Below are 13,195 nucleotides of genomic sequence, written 5' to 3'. Positions count from 1 at the left end.
GGGGGTGCTATCTGGGGTGATATCTCATTTTCTGACTGTCTCTCCAACAAGTACATGCACCCTATAGCAAAAATCTCTCTAGAATTTAAAATTTTTCATTAAATATTCTTGCAGTATTTATCCTCTAGAAATCTCTGGAACTCATTAGTTTTATATATTTCTGCTAAAATAATTCTGTAGATTGATTAGATTACCTTTAGGAGTCAAATTTCCTAAACTACCTTGTAAATCAATATAGTACTTAGGAGAGGAAGGAAGAGCTATAGAAATAAGCAACTCCAAATTCCCACATTAAACAATGTTTAAGAAATTTTCAATTGATTTTCAAAGTATATCACTACCCATTCCAGTTATAATCCATGGAATAGCATCCATGGAATGCTATTCAGCCATAGAAAACAACAATGCCTTGGAATTTGGTAGAAAGTGAGCGAATAGGGAAGATTTGTTGCTGAGTGAAACAAGTCCAGCTAAAAGAGAGACACTGTATGTCTCCATTTAACATCTACAAACTGTCTGCACTCTATGGTAGAGACTGAAAGACTGGAGAACATAAAAGTATTAAAAGTTGTAATGGATAGTAGAGCCAAAGTGGAAAGAGAGTGTGGGAGAGGAAGAGCATAGGAAATTTTTGGGGAAAATAGAGAGGTAAGATACTTGTGAGACACAGATAAGATTTATCATCTATTGACGAGGATGTATACGGTTGTCTCAACTGGGCTGGACTGAGGCTTATATCATGCTGAGTAAAGTCTCTTCACAATCTAAATGGTGTATAGAGATTTAATGTATGAATAATAAATAAATAAGTAAAATTTTTAAAAAGTTGCAACATTATTAATAGTATGTTAGTGCTTTAGTCCACTTGATCTTTAAGAATATACAAGTCGCAGAGTAATTTATTTTTGTTTGTTTTGGGAAGATATAATTTAACTCAAGGATATATCCGAGTCCTATGTTGAGGAAATGTTCTAATGGTGTATTTATTACTGATACAGAAGAAACCAGTCATACAAAGATTACAAAACAAGCCAACAAAAACAACTTACCGTCAAATACTTCCAGTGCATCAAATTGCTTTTCACTTTGAAATGTGTCTACAAAGATGGTGATGTTATAGTTTGGTTCCACTCTAATACTCCAGGAGCATGTCTGGGAGTTAAAATAGTTGCCTGGATATCCTGGGCTGAGGATTACTCCAGATGATTCTGTCCGAACTTCATTTGCTGGGCATTGTGCTAAAGAAATAAGTAGAGTACAGGTAGTGATTTGCTTTAACAAAATGAATCCGACTTCAGCGTGGACGAGGAAGTGAAAAGAAAAAGAAATCTTATTGAGCTCTGACCAAATGTAATACAGGATGCAAACATGACAGGAGAGCAACATCAAATAATAATGTGTATGATGTATCTTTAACTCTACAGTTCTATCTAAGCCTGCACAATCCTGTGGCCATTGTGTGTCCTACACACCAAATTTGGGACAGGTGCATTGCAGATTTCATCAGATGATCCCAGACTTTCCCAACTCAGTTATAGAATAAGACTTCACTTTTTCATTATAGAATTATATTAGTGTGATGGAATTTTATGCAATTTTTAAACTTACTATTTATTTTGGCCTCTACTATATTTAAAAGGATAATATTTTGCATTAGATGTGATAGGTTGGGACCCCGGGTAGAGAATGAATCAGAAATATGACCTCAAATCCACACTGAATGCCTCAGTTTCTTCCTGTCTGCAGCAGGAGCAGTGCTTTGCAACGAATGAACTTGTTGTAAATGTATCATTAAGGTATCATGGATACATTGACATACTTTTCTTCTTCAGCTTTGTTTCTTTATTCAACCACTTTCAGGTTAATCAAAATGTAAATAATCTGCATAGGTATAAACGTGCAAAAGAAAATCACCAAAGCAGAGTCTCTTAATTAGCAATTTCTTCCATTGCTAAATGAAATTATCTTCCAGAAAGAGTTTGATTAGAAGACTATTAAGGAGAAATTATTTCTATTATTGGTAATGATTCATAAATAAACAAAAATGTACCCAAACTACTTACAGTGCATTTTAAAAGTTCAATAATCAACTTCTCCTTAATAAAAAAGAGCTTTTGTCTAAACAAACGCATCCAATTTATCTCCTTTTAATTATATGATTATGTATTATTTATTTATAGCTTTCCATAAATACTTCCTAAAAGGATGAACAGAACTCGAAGTATGTTTTGACTGAAGTAACTCTCCATTAAAAAGTACTTTTTTCTTATATTTGTCTTGATATTCTAATTGAGTTGGATTTTAAATTTTTGAATGCTTAGGCATAGAGTCACCAATGAGGAAACATTTCCTAGAATCACTTAAGTATGTATTCGGTCATCGGGAAAGTCTTGACGACCTAATATTTTAGGTTCGATTGTTAAAATACTTGTCACAAATCCATGGCAATAATACAAAAGAAAAAACCTAACTAACATACACAGACTAAAATGACCTAATTAAAGTATTTTCTACTGTATTGGTGGTAGAATCACTATATAAAATATAGCATGCCCATTCAAAAGTGAATGTTCAACGCCAGCCCACTACCTGGTGGTTAAGGAAACTGGATCCCACATGGCTGCTGCATGGTCCGAATCTGGAGCCTTAAAGCACGTACTGGGCACATATGTGGGCTTGGCCCAAATCCCTCAAGGATGGCAAAATGGAGAAGAGGGCCTATTCCTTGGCTATACTCCATCGGGGGGATGCTTTCTTCCTCTTCCTCTCTGTCTGACTCTGTCTTGGGTAAGCACACATTAAAATAATAATAATAATAATAATAATAATAATAATAATAATGTGAACATTCAAAAGTAAATATGTTGATATATTGAGAAAGTAAAGAAGAGAAATCGGCATTTGTTCTTCTGTATAATGAGAGCCTGAAGTTTTAGAAGCTGCATTGACTGCAGAAGGAGTCAGAGTTTTTCCGATCTCTGATATGGAGGGTAATGGTGGCTGCCCCTCAGGGTTATAATATGCAAATGCTTTTCTTAAATCTAAAACATGTATGGCAGAAAGCGTTATAAGGACTAGCAGTGGTTTGACCATATGCCTGCCTTTTCCTGACACAAAGATACTACCAGAGCATATTTCATTTTGTGGTATTATGCTTGAGAAGTATTTAGCCTGTCTCTCTGCCCTGTTTATATATACAAGAAACAAGACTTTATCTCTGCAGCTAAAGTTATTAGGTGACACTGGAACTTTAGGCCATCTGGAAACAGAAAACCTTCTACTGAATTGCTAAAATCCACCTGGAAAACTACTAGCACATCCCAGGGATGGAAAGCAGTGCAGAAATTCTAAATAGGAAGCAGCTTCTCTAGCATGGCCATTCTTTTCTTTTTTCTCCCACAGCTTGCATGGGCTTGCCAGATAGACAGTGAAACAAAAAGAGAGGGAAAGTGAGAAATCACCGCCCAGGGGGATGGCTATGTCACAGTTTCCACTCTTCCATTCTCATCTCAAAGTTGCAACATTATTAATAGTATGTTAGTGCTTTAGTCCACTTGATCTTTAAGAATATACAAGTCGCAGAGTAATTTATTTTTGTTTGTTTTGGGAAGATATAATTTAACTCAAGGATATATCCGAGTCCTATGTTGAGGAAATGTTCTAATGGTGTATTTATTACTGATACAGAAGAAACCAGTCATACAAAGATTACAAAACAAGCCAACAAAAACAACTTACCGTCAAATACTTCCAGTGCATCAAATTGCTTTTCACTTTGAAATGTGTCTACAAAGATGGTGATGTTATAGTTTGGTTCCACTCTAATACTCCAGGAGCATGTCTGGGAGTTAAAATAGTTGCCTGGATATCCTGGGCTGAGGATTACTCCAGATGATTCTGTCCGAACTTCATTTGCTGGGCATTGTGCTAAAGAAATAAGTAGAGTACAGGTAGTGATTTGCTTTAACAAAATGAATCCGACTTCAGCGTGGACGAGGAAGTGAAAAGAAAAAGAAATCTTATTGAGCTCTGACCAAATGTAATACAGGATGCAAACATGACAGGAGAGCAACATCAAATAATAATGTGTATGATGTATCTTTAACTCTACAGTTCTATCTAAGCCTGCACAATCCTGTGGCCATTGTGTGTCCTACACACCAAATTTGGGACAGGTGCATTGCAGATTTCATCAGATGATCCCAGACTTTCCCAACTCAGTTATAGAATAAGACTTCACTTTTTCATTATAGAATTATATTAGTGTGATGGAATTTTATGCAATTTTTAAACTTACTATTTATTTTGGCCTCTACTATATTTAAAAGGATAATATTTTGCATTAGATGTGATAGGTTGGGACCCCGGGTAGAGAATGAATCAGAAATATGACCTCAAATCCACACTGAATGCCTCAGTTTCTTCCTGTCTGCAGCAGGAGCAGTGCTTTGCAACGAATGAACTTGTTGTAAATGTATCATTAAGGTATCATGGATACATTGACATACTTTTCTTCTTCAGCTTTGTTTCTTTATTCAACCACTTTCAGGTTAATCAAAATGTAAATAATCTGCATAGGTATAAACGTGCAAAAGAAAATCACCAAAGCAGAGTCTCTTAATTAGCAATTTCTTCCATTGCTAAATGAAATTATCTTCCAGAAAGAGTTTGATTAGAAGACTATTAAGGAGAAATTATTTCTATTATTGGTAATGATTCATAAATAAACAAAAATGTACCCAAACTACTTACAGTGCATTTTAAAAGTTCAATAATCAACTTCTCCTTAATAAAAAAGAGCTTTTGTCTAAACAAACGCATCCAATTTATCTCCTTTTAATTATATGATTATGTATTATTTATTTATAGCTTTCCATAAATACTTCCTAAAAGGATGAACAGAACTCGAAGTATGTTTTGACTGAAGTAACTCTCCATTAAAAAGTACTTTTTTCTTATATTTGTCTTGATATTCTAATTGAGTTGGATTTTAAATTTTTGAATGCTTAGGCATAGAGTCACCAATGAGGAAACATTTCCTAGAATCACTTAAGTATGTATTCGGTCATCGGGAAAGTCTTGACGACCTAATATTTTAGGTTCGATTGTTAAAATACTTGTCACAAATCCATGGCAATAATACAAAAGAAAAAACCTAACTAACATACACAGACTAAAATGACCTAATTAAAGTATTTTCTACTGTATTGGTGGTAGAATCACTATATAAAATATAGCATGCCCATTCAAAAGTGAATGTTCAACGCCAGCCCACTACCTGGTGGTTAAGGAAACTGGATCCCACATGGCTGCTGCATGGTCCGAATCTGGAGCCTTAAAGCACGTACTGGGCACATATGTGGGCTTGGCCCAAATCCCTCAAGGATGGCAAAATGGAGAAGAGGGCCTATTCCTTGGCTATACTCCATCGGGGGGATGCTTTCTTCCTCTTCCTCTCTGTCTGACTCTGTCTTGGGTAAGCACACATTACCTCTGGCAAAATAATAATAATAATAATAATAATAATAATAATGTGAACATTCAAAAGTGAATATGTTGATATATTGAGAAAGTAAAGAAGAGAAATCGGCATTTGTTCTTCTGTATAATGAGAGCCTGAAGTTTTAGAAGCTGCATTGACTGCAGAAGGAGTCAGAGTTTTTCCGATCTCTGATATGGAGGGTAATGGTGGCTGCCCCTCAGGGTTATAATATGCAAATGCTTTTCTTAAATCTAAAACATGTATGGCAGAAAGCGTTATAAGGACTAGCAGTGGTTTGACCATATGCCTGCCTTTTCCTGACACAAAGATACTACCAGAGCATATTTCATTTTGTGGTATTATGCTTGAGAAGTATTTAGCCTGTCTCTCTGCCCTGTTTATATATACAAGAAACAAGACTTTATCTCTGCAGCTAAAGTTATTAGGTGACACTGGAACTTTAGGCCATCTGGAAACAGAAAACCTTCTACTGAATTGCTAAAATCCACCTGGAAAACTACTAGCACATCCCAGGGATGGAAAGCAGTGCAGAAATTCTAAATAGGAAGCAGCTTCTTTAGCATGGCCATTCTTTTCTTTTTTCTCCCACAGCTTGCATGGGCTTGCCAGATAGACAGTGAAACAAAAAGAGAGGGAAAGTGAGAAATCACCGCCCAGGGGGATGGCTATGTCACAGTTTCCACTCTTCCATTCTCATCTCAGGATGTGGGGCACACACACACAAGCACCTGGTGTCTTAGCTGCAAAGTCCAGGACTTGAACCACAGAATTGTCCACGTGGGATCCAGCCACCTTAACCGTCATGCCACCTGCAGGCCCAGCATAGCCATCTTATTCCTTCCATTTTAAAAATACTGTTTTAGGGACCAGCAGTTGGTGTAATGGCTATGTCACTAGAATCCCATATAGTCGACTGCAGTTTAAGTCCCGGATCTGCTGGCCTGAACTCATACTGGGCATGTGTGCATGTGTGCCCAAGATCCCAAGAGGAGAATAGCCCATCCCCCTGGGGGGGGTGATTTCTCACTTTCTGTGTCTATGTCTTTCTCTGACTTTCTGGCGAGCACACATGCCTCATAGCAAAAACCTCTCAAAAAAAAAAAAAAATACACACACACACACACTGTTTTATATTTTAGAGAAGACAAAATGAAAATATAAGCAAATTTTTTGTTTAATTTTTCTTACGATGCTAAGCATTTTTTTTTTCCTAGAAGTACATATTGTTTTAAAAAGGCATTTGAGGGAACCAGCAATTAGCGTAATGGCTATGTCGCTGGACTCCCACATAGTCAACCGTGGTTCGTGTCCCGGACCCGGTGGCTTAAAACTCACACAGGGCGCCTATGCGTGCGTGCCCAAGATCCTGAGAGGAGAATGGAGGAGGAGGGATTGCAGCGTGACCATCTCCCCTGGAGGGGGTGATTTCTCGCTTTCTTTCTCTGTCTCTCTCTGTCTGTCTGTAGAGCGCACGTGCCCTATAGTGAAAATCTCTCCAGGAAAAAAAAAAAAAGGCATTTGAATGTTTCCCCATGAGCTAAAGAGTTTCCTTTCATTTGTTCCTCCTGCTCTTTCATATGTACCTATTTCTTCTTGTTCATTGCTATAAACTGTTGCTAGGAGCAACACCCACTTAGAGAAGGGAAATTTCAAAGAACTGCATGTTTTACTACAGCTCAACTGCTCATTTCTCTGGCAACAATCATGCATTAAAAAATATTCTGTCTCCATGGGGGAATTTGGGAAACCTACCACCACAGGGAGGCATCTGCTTAAAGCTCCTGTCAAAAACACACCTGAAGGGAGCTTGCCTCTCCAAAACATTCACTTGTGTCTTGAGCCATCGCCCCTCTGCACGCTATTCCTTTAGCTCAGTTTTGCAGAAAAATCAAATGTGAGGCTTAAAATCCCAAACACATTATTTACTGCATCATGCAGACATTCAGCACAAGAAATATAGGATTAGAGTAGTTATAGAGGATTAGTAGCATAAATTCAGATTTATAAGTAATTAAGATTCTTCTTGTAAAAACACCTATAGATATGAGAAAATTGTAGGAATTGAGAATGCTCCGTATTGGAAAAGCTTTCACCCAGAACCCATGAAGTGCTCATCTGTTGCTTTCACTTGACCTCCCTTTGTTACTTTGCAGACCAAAGGTCATTATTAGAAGGTCATTGATTCTTTTTAGCATTCATTGAAAATATATGTTTACATTTGAAAAAATAATATTATGAAAACTATTGAGGGATCTCCGTGTTCTATAGGAAGAAGCAAACTGATATTCTGCCCAATTTTAGGTTTTCACTCACTTAGTATCTCTTCCTCAAACATACCCTAAGAGCAAACCGAAAGGAGGCATCCCCTCTTTCCTGGATGTTAAATGATCTTTTCTGTTTCCAAACATCTATTATTAATTCTCTTTACTTTTTGAACTACTTCTTTTCCTTAACATGAAGAAGCAGTTTTGTGATTACTCTCACTCAGGTGTTGTTTTGTTTTGTTTTGTTTTTCCTAAATTAAAGTCGGTATCTAATATGGTAACATTTCCCTGCACAGAAGGTTAACTTCCAAAGAATAATCTACTCCCCTAGTGTCCCCAAAATTGATGATAATTTTTAAAGCAGAACTTTAAAAATATGATTATTATACTTCAATAAGTAGAACTAATACCTAATACAATTTTTCATCCAGAATTTATTGGGGGATTGGCCCCCCACTTGAGTCTAATCAAATCAATCAAATGATAGAAAAGTACTTAGAGCAAGATTATAATTAAGTTCTTAAGTGATTAAAGATTTGGTAAAGGACATCTGAGTTCCTATTTTTAAGTAAAGAATTGTTTAGGGGCTGACAGCGAAAATCACTCTCAGTTCATTTTAAACAAATTTACTTCTGAATTGAAAGAAAACAAAACTATGTAGCGATGTACAGGTCATGTTGTGCTATGTGACAGTGTCATAATGTACTTCAGGAGGGCACGAATAAACAGGGGAAGCCTTGTAGGCAGAATGCTCCCTGCAAAAGTGTGTGACAGTCTAACTCATGCAGAGAATGACGCTCATGGTGTGTTAATCTACTCTGTTCTCAGATGTCATTACTTAAACTTCATTTAAATAAAAACTAGTGGGGCCAGCTGGTGGCATGATGGTTAAGTTGTTGGAGCCCACATGACCAAGTGTGTGTTTCAAGTCCTGGACCTGGTGGCTTGAAAAATACATCAAGGATGTGTGCACACATGCTCAAAATCCCAAGAAGAGAACGGAGGAGAAGAGAATACGGCATGGCCATCCATGCTGAGGTCAATTTCTTACTTTCCCTCTCTGTCTTAGGAGTTCATGTGCCTAATGGCAAAGTCTCACACACACGCACAAAAAATCAAACAAACAAAAACTAGCTTACGTTGGAGAGGACAACATAATAAAGATTTCCTGTTTACAGCGTGTCGTATTAGATAAATACACATGCATATTTTCACTTATCCATAGCGTGTGAGAAAGAGTAAGGTCTGAGGAAGGACGCTTAGAAGAAAAACAGAGAGGCAAAGCATTAATGGGACAAAGAAATGTGGTATTATCTGTTGAAGATATTTTATAGTTTTATCAACTGGACTAGGGAGAAATGTTCACCTGTTGAAATATTCATTTCGTAAGCTAAATAATGTGATTGGATGTATAAAAGAAAATGAAATTTTAAAAAATGTTATAAAAAGACTAGCTTGGTTTAAAGTCTTATCCTGAGAAATCCAAGGTAATGTTCATAGGAATAAAATATATCTTATAAATGTGAAGGTTCACCTCAGTTAATTTTTATACAGAATGACTAAAAGATGAACATCTTATAACCCCTAACCTTGAGGAAAAAAAAATTCACAAGTAGGTAATTTTTGCTATTGTAACATGGTGTTGATATATTTTGCAAGAAAATAATAACTTCAATCTCCTGACTGTGCCCAATGTAATCCTCAGATCTACGTGAGACAATTAAAAACAAATTCAGTGACATCTACTAGAGCATGGGTTCCGATGGCATTTGAAAAGACTAACAGACCAATGGGTCGTTCTTCTTCCTGTGTGATTATTTTCCCAATATCCATGGACTGTCATGTAGACATTTTAAAGTTAAATTTTAGCAAAAATAACTAAGTTATTATAAGGTTTAGTAGTAATTTGTTCCAAAGTGCATGCCAAATTTCCTTCAGATATTGAAAAGTTTCTCAGTGATTAGAATTCTGTCTTTCACATAAAGAGGACAAAGTTACTGATTATTTAAATAGAATTTATGTATTGGTTCAAGTGTTTGTAAAATGATTGCAAATTCGATAGTTTTGCAATGCGAATAAACCTGCCTTTTTCTGGGCCAGTAGGGGGCGTAGTGGTTAAGGGGATGGATCCTACATGACTGCAGTTTGTCACGGATCCACCTGCAGCTTGAAAAAATATTCTGGTTGCATGTAGGTGCATGCCTAAAATCCCAAGAGAAGAATGGATGAGGAGGAATTACAGTGTGATCATTCCAACTTGGGGGGTGGTTTCTCACTTTCTCTCTCTCTTTTTAGTCTCTTCAGGGAATGCTCATGCCCTATGGCAAAAATCTAAAAAATTAATTAAAAACTGCCTTTTCTAGAGGAGATAATTAACATTACAAAACACTGAAAATAATCACCCCTTTAATATCCACCAAATCTTTGCAACAATCTCATAAGTAATGCAAAGAACATCTTCCTTTGCAAAGTGCTCAGAGATTTGTAATTTGCCCCAAAATTGCTAGATAGAGGCTAGATTTGGACTCCAGATTTTCTCTCCTGAATCTTTGGGCCATTGTAACTGCCTCACTCTTCCTAATGAATAACAGATCCCAAGAAAAGGAAAGTTCTATTGCACAAAGGCATTACACTTAATTATAATTTAGAAACCATAAATAAAAAAACCAATTTTAATTTGGAAAGTTTTATTATAGTAGTGAATCAAATGATGTTTCAGATTTAATTGGAGCCATCTGAGCTTATTTATAGTTTTCCAAGTCTTTTTTCTTCCAATGGTACTTGAAATGATATCTATTAAATGATGTTTGAAAAATGATATAATAGGGACCAGCAGCTGGCATAACAGTTATGTCACTGGACTCCCACATGGCCAGCCACCGTTCGAGTCCCTGACCCGGTAACTTTAAATGCACACTAGGCTCATGTGCAGGCTCAAAATCCCAAGAAAAGAATGTAGAACAAGGGACTACAGCATGGCCATTGCCCTTGTGACGTGATTTTCTGCTTTCTGTTTCTCTGTCTCTCTTGCTCTCTCTCCAGTGAGTGTATATGCCCTATAGCAGAAATCTCTCCCAAAAAAAAGAAGAAAAAAAAGTGATATAATTCTATCCTAATTAAATTAACTTAATTGATGGATTCAGTCTCAAATTTTGTTCTATTGTTTTATATTGTCTATATTTTTTATATAGTCTGTATTTTAAAGGTATATAAAAACACAAGATATGCGATTTCATTGTTTACAACATTTATACCCCCAAAAAATGAAATACCAGCTAAAATATTAATGCTGAAATATTTAGGAAGAATCTTAGTAAGGCCCAAAATTTGACTTGAAATACATAAAAAAAAATAATAAGATAGATAAATAGAAAGACGAAGAGATAGACTTGTGAGAATAAGAAATACTGGAAACATGCATGGAAGAAACTAAGTGGTGGATACTCACGTGTTCATTTTTAATTATTTCATAGAGCCAGGTAGTAGTATAGTGGTAACCAAACTGGTCTCACATGGGCAAGGGCCTTGAGTCTGCCAGGTGCACATGTGCATGCACCTCATCTAGGTCAAATGAGCCCGGGGATGAGTCATGAGGCAGAGATCTTGATGAAGGTGCCTATCTTTCTCTATCGCTGTCTCTTTCTCTCTCATGGAATAGATAAACCTAAAAACTTTTAAAAATTTTGTATTTTCCTCTAAAAAGTATTTAAACTTTGCCACATGTTTGAACATTTTCATGATTCATTGTCAGGGGAAAAACACAAGGCTTCTTGTGTGACGTGTGTTGATTTATTCTCTATGGCTCACTAACGAAGGAAGGGTCATTAGCTATTTCTGTAAGTTCATTATTTTTATTGCTGTGGGGTCACAGCTCATATATTAAGTTTATACCTATACAGATAAAGAAACGCAGACACTTACAAATAATACAGTTTTCCTTTTGCATAAGTATAGTTTCAGAATCAAACTGTGCATACCTTCACATGTTGGGAGAGATCCTTCAAACTGCAACTGGGAACTGAGCTTACAGGTCAGCGTGTCAGTCCCCAACAACGTGTATCCGGGGTGGCACTGGTACTTCACAAAATCTCCTGAAAGCGTCAACACAACTGACTATGAAATGGTGTCTCTATAACATTCAGAGATTCAAGTGTATTAAACTTGTATGATGGAGCCAGCCCAACAATTAAGGGAGCATGTGCCCCTGGCAACTAAAGAAATACACTAAAATAGACATATATGATGATAAGTTAATTCTGTGCACACCATTTCAGAAACCATGTCTGCATTCATGTTTTGTCTGTTTAAAATAATAATCCCATTTACAGTTCTTAATTTATGAAGTGCTTTCTTAAACTTAACAAATATTAATATGAAAATCACATCATAGTGTTTTCTTTAGTGACCACCTATGTTCATTCCCCTTCCCAATGACTACCAGAAAAAAATGAAATTAATGTTTTATGTGAAATAGATGCTTGCGATTTAAGCAAGGCTGTAGAATATTATAAAATAGAATGACTCTATTGCATCCAGAGAAGACTTATCCATGACCTTGGTCTAATTAGCACGATGTTCCAATTAATTAAGCCATTAAGAGTATAGAGAAACTGGGTCACATGGTTTGACCAGTGGTCTGAAGCATGGTGTGACAATAGGACAAACTATTTTTAATTGGAGCTGAGAAATCCTAGGTCACAATAATTATACTGCAAACATATGCCATGGTTACTTTCCTAATATGACCAAGTGATTATTTAATGAATAAGACCATTAATACAAAATGATAAAGCAGAATCTCCACATATTATTTAAAAATGTACTCTATTGATTATATTCCAGTTTCAATGAGAGGTCAATGTTACACTAATCATCCTTTTAGCCACAAATGATCAAGTTTTTTCTCAAGTGTATGAATGTATTAGCTCCCTAATACAAATCTTTGCTCATTTGTTGCTGAAAACATATTTAAAAATATGAGGTAATAAATGTTATCTAGGAAAAAAGTGCTCAAAATGACCAAAGCAAAAGTTAAATGACAAAAGTATGGAAATGAAGAAAGAAAAAATGTTTTCTGTATGATGCATGATCTTTTTATAAGTCTACAGGAATGCTTTAGGGATAGTTTCTTGAAATTACTCACTTATTAGTCTGAGTAACTACTGCAGTTAGAGATGGGTATAACAGTCAGAGTGAATTCATGGTCTTGTAAAGAGAAAATATTACCTATTTCAAAATCCTCATCTTCAGTAAGCATGTCTGCCTGTGGAACTGCTGGGGGAGGCTGACATTTCTTGAGCTGAAAGGCTAAATGATTTATGAAAAAAATAATAATAATTGCAATTAAATGTGCTGAATAAATATTACAAGAAAAAGCATTTCTCTCAAAGTTATCATAATCTTAAGTACACTGAAATGTCTACATTTA

The 13,195-nt window shown here is 36.0% G+C and overlaps 1 protein-coding gene across 1 annotated transcript in view; it reads right to left on the bottom strand.

The window, feature by feature from the left end:
- The window catches only part of CSMD1 (CUB and Sushi multiple domains 1), a gene marked incomplete at its 5' end in the record, with an annotated part of 442,872 nt that overhangs the window by 160,327 nt on the left and 269,350 nt on the right, over window positions 1-13,195 (bottom strand). The window contains 3 exons of the mRNA XM_006163216.1: window positions 3,739-3,927; window positions 11,745-11,858; window positions 12,994-13,074. Coding sequence (XP_006163278.1) covers window positions 3,739-3,927; window positions 11,745-11,858; window positions 12,994-13,074 — 384 coding nt within the window. The remainder of the gene's footprint in view (window positions 1-3,738; window positions 3,928-11,744; window positions 11,859-12,993; window positions 13,075-13,195) is intronic.

Source organism: Tupaia chinensis, unplaced genomic scaffold (genome assembly GCF_000334495.1).
Source record: "Tupaia chinensis unplaced genomic scaffold, TupChi_1.0 Scaffold141517_1, whole genome shotgun sequence".
In the NCBI taxonomy this organism is placed as follows: Eukaryota; Metazoa; Chordata; class Mammalia; order Scandentia; family Tupaiidae; genus Tupaia; species Tupaia belangeri.
The sequence above is the reverse complement of the archived record's forward strand: the minus strand, read 5'-3'. Positions and strand labels throughout refer to the sequence as shown.